Source organism: Kogia breviceps, chromosome X (genome assembly GCF_026419965.1).
Source record: "Kogia breviceps isolate mKogBre1 chromosome X, mKogBre1 haplotype 1, whole genome shotgun sequence".
Classification (NCBI taxonomy): domain Eukaryota; kingdom Metazoa; phylum Chordata; class Mammalia; order Artiodactyla; family Physeteridae; genus Kogia; species Kogia breviceps.
The window spans coordinates 64,249,218-64,266,061 of NC_081330.1; the positions used below are offsets into that span (position 1 = coordinate 64,249,218).

Genomic DNA, 16,844 nt, shown 5'->3' on the forward strand with positions numbered 1-16,844 from the left:
TCTCAAAAATGTCATCTATTTTTAAAGAATGTCTATTTTTGACAGTGTTAATTTATTTGATACTAAAAGTAAAAATGCCCACATAAAATATTGCAAGTATCTTCATCTGCATTTGATAAAGCTCAGGAGAAAATATTGAAAAATGTTTTAGCATTTTCCAGAATTTATTACAAGATACCTTGTTTATTATGAGTTCTCCATAGCATATTTTTGTACACAAAACAGTGGAGTAGTTGTTTGACTTTAGTGTGTATTGCAAAATTCAGAGTCCTAAATAGGAAATTTAGAAAGTTTATTCAAATTGTTTTCTTTCTATTATTTTCTCTTTTCTCCTTCCCCACCATCTAAAAATATATTACCCATCTAAAATTATTATTACACTATTTAGAAACTCCACAAACACGAAAATTATGTTTCTGACAGTACTGAGTTTATTTTAAAGCATTGCATCATGTTTGAATCTCAGTAAACAAAGCCATGTCTTCATTGTATGTTGAGTTTGGCAAAGAGCACAGACTTGCATACATCAAATGATATGATAAAGTAATTTAAAGTAAAAGGTGTTTGCTTTTAGTAATGTGAAACTAAAGTACAATAGTAATGTGGAACTAAAGTACAATATATGTGTCTTCTGGGTGATTTAGGCCATAATGTTTCTTGTTTTCTTAGAAGTTTTCAAAATTAACATTTTTTAAATTGATCCTTTTATCTGATACTTATGCTATTCACTGGAATAGAGACATAGAAAAGATTTTCTCTGCTTAGATTAATGTACTCATACAATATATGCCTAAGCTGAAACAAAAAGGTCAAATATCTGAGAGATAGTGGCATTCATGATCACAAGTTGTTTTAAAAGGGTAAAAATGAGTTCTAACCTATTTTAAAATATTTAATTAAAAGTCTGAGCTCTTTGCAAAAGAATGCCGTTTTTAACTTATTTGCCATCCCACTTCCATAGCATACATATGCATATTTCACTGGGGCAAGCAACTTAGTAACATGATTGCATCATAGCTGTGTAGTTAAGCAAGAAATTTGTCAACTGAATACATCTTTATTTTGGTGGGAGGTCATCTGTTCTGATCACTGAAACATGCAATGAAAGGCTACATTTAGAAGCCTAGAAAACCTGTGGTTCAGTACATAGAAGTTTTAACTACAAAATAATATAAATGTTATAATTACCATCAGAAATTACAATGTCTGACATATCATAAACATTATCTGCAACTACTTTTTAATCACAATAATTTCACATCAAAAAGGTACATATTTTTGTTCACTAAAATTCAGGCAATTTGGGAACAAGAGACAGATTCTTTCTCGCTCATCTTTTAAAGTTACTCAAAGTAGAGCTACAGATATACTTAAGCTGCAATAATATCAAAAAAGGAAACAGGTGTTTGCTTTTTAAAATCACTGAAGTAAATAAAATGCCTTAGCAGACAACAATACCATTCCATGACACCTACTTAAAATTTTAAGTTCATCTCCCATTCTCCTCATCATAATGTTCACATTTTAATTATGTATTCATTTTGATTGTTTGCATGTGAAAACAACAACTATCTATTATTTCAACATTAAGCCTATTTCTTTTGAAGCCAAGATAATTTTGCTATTTTATAAAAAGCAGTGGAGACTCCTTTGTCAGGATGCTTAAGGCAGAATGTTTAAGGTTCATGCTTGCTGCTTTGCCTGAGCTTCTGCTTCCTGAAAGAAAAAACAAATGAAATAGATTTAAATATCACAAAGCAGGCATCCATGTGTATTTTGGTTAGACTATATTTCCTCAAATTGCTAAGAATATTCAAAATCAGAAAAATAGCCCCCAGAAAAGACTGCTTAAAAATTCTTAATAGAAAAATTTAAAAATAGAAACTTCTGCCTAGAAACAGATGTCATAGAGGACTGCCTATAATTCCATAAAAGCAAGTGATTTACAATAATAGTTGACATTTTATTTAAAAGTAGCTAAATTCCATTTTGAATGATTTTTCACAAAAATTGAGTGTTCAAAATCATTTTCACCTACAGTTTACAGTCACATGAGTTTTGTTTAAGGATTAAGCTACTTAGAAAATGTGAAATTTGCTAAAATATTGTTGCTTTTAAATTTCATGGCAGTAGGCTTGAAGAGGTAAGGTTGTCTTTCTATTCCTGTGGATGGTGAGTACTTCTAGCATAGAAACTCTGACCTATAGGTGTGCTCTGGCACTTAACATAGTACTCAACACAAAATACACTTCAAGGAAAGTTTCTGGAAATAAGGATGGGTGACAAGAGTGACTGGTGAAAGAAACCTCAGACTTGAGCTGTAGAAATCATGTATGCTAGACAATGTCACTCTAAACATCTGTCACTAATTGAGTACTTGACAGTCTCAGGAGGAGTGACAGCACCTGCATATTCCAAAGTGAGCCTCTGATGCTAACCCCAGAAGAAGGGGAAAAAAACAAACAAAATAAAGATGCCATATTTTTACCAAAAAAAAAAGGAGGGGGGGGGTAGAAATGATAGAAAGAAGGAAACCAGAGGACAGTGTAATTCATTCTTAATACATCCTTAACAAAACATATGTATTACACTACTGACTCACCTTCCAAAACTCTTAGTCAAAAAAAAAACCAAAAAAACAAACGTCCCTAAGCTCTTTTGAAATTTCTAACATGGTGTTTGGCTGTCTAAATGAATATATCTTAGACCCACATTATGTATTTTGTTTCATTTTATAGAACAAGCTTCCAAAAATTTCCTCACACAACACAATGAATTTTATACTAAAACCCCTCAATGGGGCTTCCCTGGTGGTGCAGTGGTTAAGAATCCGCCTGCTAATGCACGGGACACGGGTCCGAGTCCTAGTCCAGGAAGATCCCACATGCCGTGGAGCAACTAAGCCCGTGTGCAACAACTACTGAGCCTGCACTCTAGAGCCCGTGAGCCACAACTACTGAGCCTGCATGCCACAACTACTGAAGCCCGCATGCCTAGAGCCCTTGCCCTGCAATCAGAGAAGCCACCACAGTGAGAAGCCCGTGCACCAAAATGAAGATCCAACACAGCCAAAAATAAATAAATTAATAAATTAATATATAAAATAAATAAATAAATAAAACCCCTCAGTGGCATAGTATATATAGGTAGGGAAGCAGTGGTATAAAAATATGAATACATGCTACTGTGAAGTCCTTCTTCTTATGAGCATGTAATGCCTCTGAGTAACTAGTATTTTGGAGACAGCCTAGTTCCCTAAAGTCACACTTATCAATCTTTGTTGTAATTTGTCATAAATTCCTTAGCTCTCACTTATCCTTTTTAATGGAAGAAATTACTAGCACAAAAATCCAAAACAAAAGGCAATTCAAACTTATTTGTAATTTGTCTTTAAGAATACATCATACAAACCAATCCAAAAATGGGCAGAAGAACTAAATAGACATTTCTCCAAAGAAGATATACAGATTGCCAACAAACACATGAAAGAATGCTCAACATCATTAATCATTGGAGAAATGCAAATCAAAACTACAGTGAGATATCATCTCACACCAGTCAGAATGGCCATCATCAAAAAATCTAGAAACAATAAATGCTGGAGAGGGTGTGGAGAAAAGGGAACACTTGCACTGCTGGTGGGAATGTAAATTGATACAGCCACTATGGAGAACAGTATGGAGGTTCCTTAAAAAACTACAAATAAAACTACCATATGACCCCTCAATCCCACTACTGGGCATATACCCTGAGAAAACCATAATTCAAAAAGAGTCATGTACCAAAATGTTCATTGCAGCTCTATTTACAATAGCCAGGACATGGAAGCAACCTAAGTGTCCATCAACAGATGAATGGATAAAGCAAATGTGGCACATATATACAACGGAATATTACTCAGCCATAAAAAGAAATGAAACTGAGTTATTTGTAAGGAGGTGGATAGACCTGGAGTCTGTCATACAGAGTGAAGTAAGTCAGAAGGAGAAAAACAAATACCGTATGCTAACACATATATGGAATGTAAGAAAAAAAATGTCATGAAGAGACTAGGGGTAGGATGGGAATAAAACACAGACCTCCTAGAGCATGGCCTTGGGGATATGGGGAGGGGGAAGGGTAAGCTGTGACGAAGTGAGAGAGTGGCATGGACATATATACACTACCAAATGTAAAATAGATAGCTAGTGGGAAGCAGCCGCATAGCACAGGGAGATCAGCTCTGTGCTTTGTGACCACCTAGAGGGGTGGGATAGGGAGGGTGGGAGGGAGGGAAATGCAAGAGGGAAGAGATATGGGAACATATGTATATGTATAACTGATTCACTTAGTTGTAAAGCAAAAACTAACACACCATTGTAAAACAGTTATTCTCCAATAATGATGTTAAAAAAAGAATGCATCATATTTAAATTATTTACTTTTCTAATTATGTTTTATTCATCAAATATGTAAATTGTGCTACCAACTTTATTATTATCTAAAAGTAAGTAGCCAGTATTTATAGTATCATTAATTATTTAATCAACCAGAGAGCTTTAGAAACAGGCATATGATGTGTTCTCACCCTCTACTCCCACTACATACATCATTCTATAAATGCATTGGTTTTGAGTTAGATAATCCCGGGTTCAAATTCCATATCTGCTACTCAATTATTATGTAGCCTTGGACAAATTACTTAAATTATCTAAGCATCAGTTTCCTCCTCTATAAAATGGTATTGAGGACACTTAGCTCATAAGGATGGAGTAAAGATAAAATGAGATGAATGTGAACTGTGTAGCTCAATGCTTAGTCCATTGCAGGTATCCAGACTTCTTTCCTGCCATTTTCCTTTCCACTTTCTGCCTAGTCACTAAGACCAACACCACAGCTAAGTGTTATTAACATACAGTTTCTCTTGGAGATGCAATAAAATGGGATGGGCTTAGTGGAAATAGGAATGCTTCAAATCTCATAGCAGAAGCAGATTTTCATGGCCCCTCCCTAGAGCTAGGTGGTTTAACCAAAGTGAACGAGAACACTTCATTAACCAGCATGTTCTATACCGTCAACCGACTAGTGAACACAGCTTTTCCAGAGGAGTGGTATTCCTCTCAATATGAACATCACTGGATTTTTATTTTTAGTAAAAATACATCAGTTATTTTATTCCATATCAAAACTATCAACTATACTGCAATGTAAGAAATGCTAGTGCTATGAAATTATCTTCTGTATTAATAGAAAAGAGCAAATATTTATATACCATGTTTAACTGCATCTAATATACAAAAGAATAAAAAAATATTTTTCTTACAGAGGATTCCTTGCCTTATGGAAATATTTGCCACTGGGTACTTTTAAATATAAAGCTTTCCAGTGCACTGGTTTTCAATAATTTTTAAATGTAAAAAGAATGTATTCTAATTATTTGGAAAATAAATAAATGGAGAAAAAAGAAAAACATTCATATTATTAGCTATGGTTCCTTTCAGTCTCTTTTTGTCCTATACATATATTTTAAATGTAATTATCAATAGAATGTTAATTACACAGTAAAAACAATTCTGTAGCTCATTATAATGTATCTTTTGACAAATTCTCATTTTTTAATGAGAGCATGAGTTCACTCAGTGGATAAATCATTTTTGTTGACCCTATTTTTAGATATTTAACTTGTTTTCAAATTTTTTAAGATTATAAATAACATTTTGATTTATTTTTTTATCCATAAAGACTTTTCCATGTAGATAATTATTTCATTAGGCCTTAATACCCAGTAAAATTACTGGATGAAGAACTATAAACATTTTTGAGGTCCTTGATATATACTTGCTATTTTGGTTTTCAAACAGTAACACCAATTTATATCATCACCAGTAATATATGAGAGAATATGTTTTAATGCACACTTCTCAGCACTGAGCATTATCACTTTGTTTTATCTTTGTTAACTTCACAGATGGATATTGTATCTCATTTTATCACATTTCTTTTTATTATGAATGTACTTTTCCAATGCGGGTTAATTAGCTGTATTTCTTATTGCGTATACTTTTTTTTCAGCCAGTTTTTTCTGGAAGACTTATTGTCCTGTTAAATTAAAGGGGAAAACTCTGAAAGCTGAGCTGAAGGATAGAAAAATCATCCTTCTGATATCAAATTTATCACTTTTAATCTTGGGAAAAACCTATTAAATACTAACATTCAAAAAACTCCCTATTACCAATTCACCCTTCAACTCCACTGTCAATTCCAGACCTCTTTTCTTTATCCCGATCTATCAGCTCCCTGTAGTTCAATCCTTGATAACATCTGCTGTTCTTTTACTCTATTCCTACTTCTAGGGTTAAACAAGGATGAAAACAAACAAACAAACACTATAAACAAGCTGACTGGCTACACTGTGGGCTCATCAACTCTAACTTCAACAGGGACTTTCATCTTGCTCAGCTATCCTTCCATTCATGATCTTCGCCTACTCTTTAGCTTATTTTCAACAAATGGATCTTTTCATTTCTCAAATTTCCCATCACTCCTAGCAGATGATCATTCTTCCTACCTCATACTAAAGATAATACATTTTCAAATGTGAACTTCCCTAACCTCCCCACACATTAAAATCTCTATTTTTATCCTTCTTCATTCTATCCAGTCTCAGAAGAAAACTGCATGCCCTCTCTTTTCCAAGACTAACTCCTCCCTTGGATCACTCACTTTTCTGTGTCCTCCATGACTTTTGCTTAATTTCCCTATCACCCAAGTTAGAAGCCTCAGAGATAGCTTCAATCCTTCCCAGCTCTTTGCATACATAAACATCTCATAAATTGCCAAATCCTATCACAAGTGATTTTTCTGTGTCTCCTAAATCCATCTTTTCCTTTCTGTAACTGCAGTCCCACTTTAGGCCTTCTCCATTGCTTTTCTGGACTCTTAAGGTACCCTCTAATGGGTCAGCCCATCTCTAATATCTCATTTCTCCAATGTTTCACAATCCACACATCTGCCAAATTTATTTTCTTGAGACATAGATCAAATTGCATCTTAACATACAAAGATAATCACATCATTGTCTTCCCTCATTCCCTATCATGGCTTTTAGATGGCTAGAGAATAAAGCCGAAAGTATCTAGCACAGTATTCATAATCTGGTCCCATCCTACCTAACCAATCTTACCTCCTAATGCATCTCTCTTATTTAATATGTCCTATAGTAGATTCATGCTTCATTACACTCTGCTCCCTGAACATACCATTGGGTGCAGGTACATCCCAATGCAGTGGTTCCTATTGCAGCCACTGTGAAAGATGCCTAGTGTTACTTCAGTGTTTTAGAATCCCTAACAGCTCAAATGCCAATTCCTCTGTGGAACCTTCCCCAAACTCCTTAGTAGTAATTTATGATTATTTCCTTTGGATGTTTAATGTACTTTATTCATACCAACCATACAGAATTTACCATACTATATCATAATTATTTGTAGATATATTTGTTGTATAATTATTCGTATACATGTCCCTCACTAGGTTATAAACACTTTGAAGGTAGAGATTATGTTGTATTCTCCGTATTTGCCCTACCATCAATATCAAGTCAATGTTTGACACTCAGTAAATATTTATTGAATGAATAAATGAATGAATGGCTCCTACTTTTCACTGAAGGAAAGAGAGTCATCAGTCACAGAAAACAGACTATCCTTCCTTTTATACTTCCTCTAATATGCACTGAAATCAATGACTTAACTTGGGTTTTACTAACTTGTTTTAAAAAAATGCCTTACCTAAGATTTCCTACAATTTAAATTATACAAAGCCTAAAATAAGACATTTTACCAATTGGAAAAGAAAATTTGGCAATAAAACAGAATTTCATAGTGACCCAGACAACAATGCCTCTGAACAGTCTCTAGTGAAAATACAGACAATAACACAGACTCTCAAAACTGGAGAAGGAGCTGGAGTTTGAAGAATCTGTTTAACAAAAATTAGCTTCTAAGAGCAAAATGTAAAATGATAGAGCAGGGGGCATACACTTTGATTAAACCAGCCTTTGAGGAGAAGAAATATGGTAAAAGGCAAATGTATATTTAAAGTCCATAGCTTTGAGACATTTTTTTAAACAGGCAACTTAATTTTTTACATTTTTCTTTGTATGATCTTCCCTGGGAATACCACCACTTGAAAAATTAATTTGTTGTTGTTAGGGGAAAAGCTCCAAATTCAGCCAGCAATTTAGTAATGAGTTTTGATACTCAAATGCTCTTAGTTAATTTGAATAGGTGACTCTAGCATTTGCTGTCACACAAGGACAATAGATACTGACAAGAAGATTACTATGAACTAAGATGCTTTCTGTCCATGTAATACCACACATGACAGCTGGAATAATGGCATCTTTAAAATTGTTAACCACTTATTTGAGAATGCGTCAATGAGAAATTTGCTGCCTTGGGCAGCTTGATAGGGAAGTCACTCGGCCTACCTTCTATCCACATACTTTATGTATTTAATTATGCACATCTGTCTGTCCTACTAGGGATTAAGTTCATGCGGAGCAGGAACATTTCCCTTCAGCTATGTTGCACTGCCTCTGGCTTAATCTGAGTATTTAATAAAGTGGAAATCTTACGATTAAAAAAACCCAGCAGCAATAAAATGGCCTATAAAGAAGGGGAAAAATGAATCATACCTTTGAACCAGGTGGGGCTGTCAAGCCTAAAAAGGCATACACTGCATTATTTTCTCTGGCTTCAAAGAAGGCATCATAGTCCTTGATAAAAGAAGGCAACAAGAATTAGCAATATGCAACCAACAAAGGAAAGAAAAGGGGAAATTAATTCAAAATTATCTGACTGGTCAATATCTTTGAAGGCAAACAGGCTAGCTAACTTCAATAATTCTAGAATTCTGGAAAGAGTAGTAAAGAGGCAAGGCTTATTGGATCCCAATTAATGTGGGTTAGAAGATATGCTGATCTGTGAGACAGAAATAGCAAAAGGACTTATTTCATACTGCATAGAACTTAAATCTGCCTCAGGGCAAGCAGCTTTCTCCATAGCCCAAAGCAGCCAACTATTTGCCAGTAAGAGATTGCTTGCTTTTGGGAGGAGGCTGTTGTTCCAGTTTGCCATTATTTCTCTTGCATTGTTTATTAAAGTAGAGATGCCATCAGAACCTACAGCAGACCAGACTTTAGCTATCCCTTGGCCATAAGAATAGTAAATCTGTGCTGTGTTTGGAGGAAGGGTATGAGATTTTCATGAAATATGACTGGAAGAGCAAACAATCCAGGGACCCAATAAAAGCTTCACATGACTAAATTCAGTTGGGCTTCCCACTGTCATCCTCTAAACCACCACGCATGCTCCAAAAGTAACAACCGAACTGCGTACATTTGACTATAACATATAATCAATAGCAAATATACTTAGAAAACACAGCCATTGTCTATACCTGGCCTTAGTTTGTTTGACTTAAAACACACAGAGAGGGACTTCCTTGGCTGTCCAGTGGTTAAGACTCTGCCCTTCCAATGCAGGGGGCACAGTTTCTATCCCTGGTCGGGGATCCCAAATGCCTCATGGCATGGACAAAAAATTAAAAAAATAAAAATTAAAAAAAAAGTGTTTCAAAATTTCTCTAAAAAACCCCCAAAACACAGAGATAAGCTTGGCATTTTGGCTGAGTTATTAGAGGTAAAATGCACTCATAATTTGCTGGCTTCTCTAGAGATTGCCTCACCAACAGATCACCAATTACAAGGTTCGTTTCTAGCATATATAGTTCCTGGTACTTGGAGGATCTGGAGGTATCAAGTTTACAGCCTCTCAAGCCATTGATGACCCTAAATTTGACCCCTACCTCAAGAAACATCCGAATTTCTCTCATTTAGGGACTCTTTTAACACAGGCAGTACTGTTTAGAGCCACAGAGATCTCATCAACGATTGTATCAAAGCATCTTTTTGTGTACCCTAGATGTTGACAAAGGAATAAATCATAAACAACAGGCATTTATGACCAGCCTCCTCTACTCTTTGAACTCACTATTCAAAAGTGAAACTAATTGGATCTTGATACAAAATCCATACTGAGACACATGACCTATAAGTTACTCAAGGTAAACAAGCAATATACATCATATCTATACTCAACCACTTGGAAGTAACCTCAAAATGCTAGTTAAAATAACCTAACAATTATACAAGAGACATTTCTTACTATCATCAAATCAATAAAAATAGTCTGTGTCAATCTTTAAACTCATGTGAAAAAAAGCAGGTCTTCAAATACATTGAAATCTGATCATAAAATACTATGTAGGGTAATCTAGTTATCTCTGTTTCAGGTGTTTGGGGATCACAGTACATTATCTGTTGGCCCTGAACTTAGCACACACAAACAGATTTGTAGCTCTGAGAGAAAAGAACATCAGCTTCTCAATTAAGCAGGGTTAATTAATTTATTGTGCAAATATGTATTGAGCACCTACTACATACCAATCACTGTTCCTGGTGCTAAGAATATAAGAGTAAACAAAACATAGTCTGCTTCTTCTATAGGAATCCACTTGAGGAAAAATATACTTTATTTACATCTTTGGGATTCCAATAACATTAATCCAGAATGTATTCTACCATATATTTGTATCATATTAATTATTTCATGAAAATGTGCTTTAGTTCTTCATATACACAGCATAAGCTCTTTCAGAACAAAGATTACCCTTAAAAATTTTGTATCGTCTATAGCAGAGCTTCATTTATGTTGGCAGGGTAATTGTTTCAGTCACATCCTAATCTGGAAATAGAACCTAAGCTATACCTCAATGATTCTAAAAAGGAGGTAATTTTCCCCCAGGGACATCTGGCAAAATCTGGAAACATTTTTGTTTTTTCACAACTGGGAGGGTGCTAATAGCACTCATGGATAGAAGCCAGGGATGCTGCTAAACATCCTACAATGCACAGGGGAGCCCCCATAAACCCAACATATCAGTAGTGCCAAAGTTGAGAAACCTTGAGATAGTTTAAACAAGGGAATTTAATATGAAGAACCACTTACAAAAGGTTAAAGAGCTGAAAGGCAGACAGGAGATGGTGAGGCAGCCCAGAGACTAGAAATAGCAGGAAGCTGCTACCACAGCTCGTGCTGAAGGGAAAAGTGGAGAAGGTAGTATTACAGAGCTGGTACCACAAAGGAGATATAGCCACTGTCATGGACACCTCCAGAAAAAGGGGGATACCTTGGCTTTTCCTCTCCTCCTGCCCTCCACTCATCCAACCAGTGCCTCCTATTATCGGCCAAACCTAATAGGCAGCCAGTTGGTAATGGACACTGGGAAATATAATTTGCTGAGGTCAGCCTCCCACAATACAGAATGAAACATCAAACATCACCCTTATAACCCAAAATGTGTTTCTTTTTAAAAGTCAAACAAATTGAAATTCCTGCTTCAAAAAGGAGATTAAGACAATATATGCTGGCTTAGATTGGACTGGATGACCTCCGAAGCCTCTTTCAGCCCCTGAGAGACGACAATTTGCAGAAATTTCAAATATAGAGGCACTGAGGTTTCACCATCTAAATGAATAGCCTAATTGTCTTTTCCTTATCTACATAGTATGTCTTTACACATTGGCCCTGTTTGCAGCAGCAGAAGAAATCTTCTGGCCCCGCCTCAGAAATGACAAATTCAATTCACAGAGAAAATATTTTATGCTAATGGACTTTTCAATTTTGCCATACCCTCCCCTAGGTGTTCTCCTTCTCACTCCCATATAAACACATGAGTTAGAACATTTGGATTGCTGGCTCTAAAAACATTTGTTCTTCAATTATGCTAATTCTGAGGACACAGCAAAGCAAACAGTTCTTTACTGGAAATTCCTATAGCCCTTACATATGCTTTCTGTACCATGTCATCACATGGATGTGGCCTCATAACCACTCTGTCTGTTTCAGGTGTATTTGATTCTACCCACACAACACTCCCAATCAGCTCTTTAAGAAAAGAGGCTTTGTTTTATACATACTTGTACTTGCCATGGTACCTAGAATGGCCACAGGCTACAAATGTTACTTAAATACACAGTGAATGAACATTGAAGGGAACTACTTCATGGTTTAAATGAAGGCTAACCAAGATGACAAACTTGAAAGCACCAGTCACAAAGTAAAAACTCTACTCTTGTTTCCCTCATCCATACATTAGTTCAATTAGCTAACTCAAAATTTTAAGAAAATTCATTAATAATACCCAAATAAAAGTTTTACTACCTTGAAGCAGAAACTAAGATATTCCTCTTTTTAAACTAATTTTAATCTAAATAAGTAAAACAGCTCACCTCTTTTCAGTGGCTTCTTCATGGACATACCAGAAATAATATAAATGCTCTGGCCTGTACTTATACATTCACAGATAATTTTTTGGTGAATGACTCATCCATTCACCTTCTAGTAGAAGGCAAAATACCTCAGCTGCCTAGGATGGATGTAGAGGATGAACAGGATAAATGACTGTGTGTAGATTTGGGGTGGGAGTAAAAGGAAGAGGATGGGTTTGAGGCAATCCATTTTTGAAAAAATAAGAATTTTAATTGGTTCCTTACCCCACGGTACTGGCTTTCATTGAAAATCTGAGGTGGCAGGGGGTACCCTGTGGCTGGTCGACTGTTTTCAGGGACATTTTCTCTCATCCACTTCCGATTCTCTTCATTGGCTGCAATATCTTTTTCTTCAAATCCTATTTTGTTAGCTTCTAAGAAACCAAGCACATCTTGCTGTTTCTTCTTAATCTAGGGCCCAAAGGACAAAAAGTTATATTGTTGAACAAACAGCTTTTATTATTTTTGCTTATCATATTCAACAAAGAAGTGTTAATGAACTAGCAGAAGTGAATTCAGACATGGATCAAGATTTGTGGTTTAACAGAAGATATATAGTTTTCCCTCTATTATTTTGTTGTTAATGATGTCTCACAAGTTGATGGAAGAGCTTTCAGTTCACAGGTCCTTTTATCAACCCAACTTTTTCTTTTTTTCACTGAAATGCTCACATCTAATCATGAAGAAGAAAACCTAGCTGATGCATATCAATAACCTCAAGTGCAATTAACTCAAAAGTTTGAGTAGTGGGAAGGTGTGTTTTCCGATTATCTACAAGCCTCTCTTAATTTTAGCCTTTGTTGAAAGTTATTCCAAATGACCTGAGTCTACTTCTTGTCTTATCATACAGTTAACAGAAATGAATCCTTCCTTGAGAATGTTACAAGACTCTATGTGTCAATTTTCATCATTTGGAGCAGAAACTGAACAAGAAAACAAGAGTCTTTTTCATGAAAGTGCTGAGCTACAACAACACATTTAATCAAGATGGGGTTTTGTCTTCCTTTATAATCAACCTGTTACATTTTCTCAGCTAACACTTTATTGACGATCAACAGAGGTTCCAACTGTGATGCACTAAAATCTAAAATGATTGTCCAAAACTGTATTTAATAGCTATTCAACAACATTTCTTTGGTGCCTCTTAAGTGTGTAAGAAATTTATCAGGCTCTTTAAAATGTCTAAAGAAAAAAAGCAGATTCCCTCCTAAAATTACAATCTAGAGGGAGGGATTAGACATAGATATATTAAAAATTTCAGTTATAACATGGCATTTAAATATGAAGCTAAGGTGGTCAGGTGAGAGGAGTCAAGTGAATGACAAAACCAAGAGTACAAGGAACTTAGAAGAGAGAGCAAGCACTTATTGCTATGAGTGATGCCACTTAGACTAAGCTTAATAATGACAGCACACATGCTGTATACTACATCCATCTATATTGCATGCAGTCTATGGTTTTAGTGAAAGCATGATGTACTTAGTAAAGTTTAATATAATTGTCCAGCTGTGAAAAATGAGCTCACAAATATTACAGCATATTGAACTAGAACAATAAAAGTACAGTATTACCAAATAAACTTGGAAACTTTCTAAATGGATGCCCATAATTTCTATGACTAAATTCTTACACATAATCGAAGTCTCTAAATGAATAAACACTTGTGTGGGTGTGTATTTTGTCTCTTTAAACAGGTTATAATTTGTGACCCAGTCAACTTCTGCAAAGAGAAATTCAGATATATAAATTCATTCCAATTGGTTCTGTTTCTTTCAAATGCTGCCACAAGAAGGGCTATGCTAATTTGTAGTTAAATAATAAGACTGTCTTTGCCTAGCCAGTGCCTATTGATTTAAGAGTGGGGTGAAGGAAGCATGAACAAATATAATTTAAAGCTGCCTTTTCAACAAAACACACCCAAAAGGAAAATCAAGTCTGAATCCCCAGTTAGTCTGTTTGGCACTAGACTACTTCAGTGTTGCCACTGTGTAGTCATTTGGTAATCAAAGAGATCTGTGTGCATTTTAAATGAATACTGTCATGAGTCCTTAAGCCACTGGCTTCCTACTGCTTAATCTAATGGTATAACCACAGCAAGAGACAATTGTTTTCAGCTTGCCTGTTTTGCAATATTTTAAAAAATGCTTTGGGGCTTCCCTGGTGGCACAGTGGTTGAGAGTCCACCTGCCGATGCAGGGGACACGGGTTCATGCCCCGGTCCAGGAAGATCCCACATGCCACGAAGTGGCTAGGCCTGTGAGCCATGGCCGCTGAGCCTGCTCATCCAGAGCCTGTGCTCCGCAATGGGAGAAGCCACAACAGTGAGAGGCCTGTGTATGGCAAAAAAAAAAAAAAAAAAAAAAAGGTTTGGTCACAATCAGCCATGTAAAACATGTAATTCATATCTCTTTACCAACAAGTCTACAACAAATCTAGGGTAAGACTATCAAGAATTTTCTTGTTGATCTCCCATCTCTACCCCTAGCTCTCTGGAGTTCTCCTGGCAGATGTTCCAAGCTGTGGCAGCATAAGAGCACAATGTAAGGTTTGCTATTTTACTGCTGTCTGCCTCCCCAAATACTGTTATTATTTTCTTTTACAGTTGCAATTCTACCACATTATGTCTAGAGAGATGTTAAGGCTCAAGTAATTTCAGAAGTAGAGCCTTGTGTGAAAAGAGGAGAATGTAGATATTTAAAGGTAGTTTCTCAAAAACAGCTATGTCTTAAGGTGGTCACAGTAAAGAAAGTACAGTCATGTCTAATTTTCTGGGTTAAAAAGGCTTTTCTTTATCAGTTCTGAAAAATCTCATCTATCCAGCCCTTTCTTTTTATTTGTTTGTTTGTTTTTGTGGTATGCGGGCCTCTCACTGTTGTGGCCTCTCCCGTTGCGGAGCACAGGCTCTGGACGCGCAGGCTCAGCGGCCATGGCTCACTGGCCTAGCCGCTGCGCGGCATGTGTGGTCTTCCCAGACCGGGTCACAAACCCATGTCCCCTGCATCGACAGGAGGACTCACAAGCACTGTGCCACCAGGGAAGCCCCAGCCCTTTCTTTTAAAATTTTACCTTTATTGGAGTATAATTGCTTTACGATGTTGTGTTAGTTTCTGCTGTACAACACAGTGAATCAGCTATATGTATACATATATCCCCATATCCCCTCTCCCTTGAGCCTCCCTCTCACCCTCTCTATCCCACCCCTCTAGGTCATCACAGAGCATCAAGCTGATTTCCCTGTGCTGTGCGTCAGCTTCCCACTAGCCATCCATTTTACATTTGGTAGTGTATATATGTCAATGCTACTCTCTCACTTCGTACTAGCTTCCCCTTGCCCTCCGTGTCCTCAAGTCCGTTCTCTACATCTGCATCTTTATTCTTGACCTGCCACTAGGCTCATCAGTACCGTTATTTTAGATTTCATATATATGCATTAGTTTACGGTATTTGTTTTTCTCTTTCTGACTTACTTCACTCTGTATGACAGACTATAGGTCCATCCACCTCATTACAAATAACTCAATTTCGTTCCTTTCTATGGCTGAGTAATATTCCATTGTATATATGTGCCACATCTTCTTTATCCATTCATCTGTCGATGGACATTTACATTGCTTCCATGTCCTGGCTATTATAAATAGTTCAATGAACATCAGAGTGCATGTATCCTTTTGAAGTATGGTTTCCTCTGGATACATGCATAGGAGTGGGATTGCTGGGTCATATGGTAGTTCTATTTTTAGTTTTTTGAGGAACCTCCATACTGTTCTCCATAGCGGCTGTATCAATTTACATTCCCACCAACAGTGCAAGATGGTTCCCTTTTCTCTACACCCTCTCCAGCATTTATTGTTTGTAGATTTTTTGATGATGGCCATTCTGACCGGTGTGAGGTGATGCCTCACTGTGGTTTTGATTTGCATTTCTCTAATAATTAGTGATGTTGAGCATCTTTTCATGTGTTTGTTGGCCATCTGTTTCTCTCTTTTGGATAAATGTCTATTTAGGTCTCCTGCCCATTTTTGGATTGGGTTGTTTGTTTTCTTTGATATTGAGCTGCATGAGCTGCTTGTATATTTTGGAGATTAATCCTTTGTCAGTTGCTTCGTTTACAAATAGTTTCTCCCATTCTGAGGGTTGTCTTTTCCTCATTTATGGTTTCCTTTGCTGTGCAAAAAGCTTTTAAGTTTCATTAGGTCCCACTTGTTTATTTTTGTTTTTATTTCCATTTCTCTAGGAGGTGGGTCAAAAAGGATCTTGCTGTGATTTATGTCATAGAGTGTTCTGCCTATGTTTTCTGCTAAGAGTTTTATAGTGTCTGTCCTTTCATTTAGGTCTTTAATCCATTTTGAGTTTATTTTTGTGTATGGTTTTAGGAACTGATCTAATTTCATTCTTTTACATGTAGCTGTCCAGTTTTCACAGCACCACTTATTGAAGAGGATCCAGCCCTTTCTTATCTGGAGCTTTTTCC

The 16,844-nt window shown here is 36.3% G+C and overlaps 1 protein-coding gene across 2 annotated transcripts in view; it reads right to left on the reverse strand.

Moving 5' to 3' along the window:
- Positions 1 to 408: 408 nt before the first annotated feature.
- Positions 409 to 16,844, reverse strand: part of SH3BGRL (SH3 domain binding glutamate rich protein like) — a 77,694-nt gene continuing 61,258 nt past the window's right edge. For both annotated transcript variants that reach the window (XM_059050770.2, XM_067023403.1), the window contains exons 2-4: positions 12,599 to 12,784; positions 8,678 to 8,758; positions 409 to 1,716 (exon numbers count right to left, since the gene is read on the reverse strand). In XM_059050770.2, the coding sequence (XP_058906753.1) occupies positions 1,684 to 1,716; positions 8,678 to 8,758; positions 12,599 to 12,784 (300 nt within the window). In that variant the 3' untranslated portion in view covers positions 409 to 1,683. The remainder of the gene's footprint in view (positions 1,717 to 8,677; positions 8,759 to 12,598; positions 12,785 to 16,844) is intronic.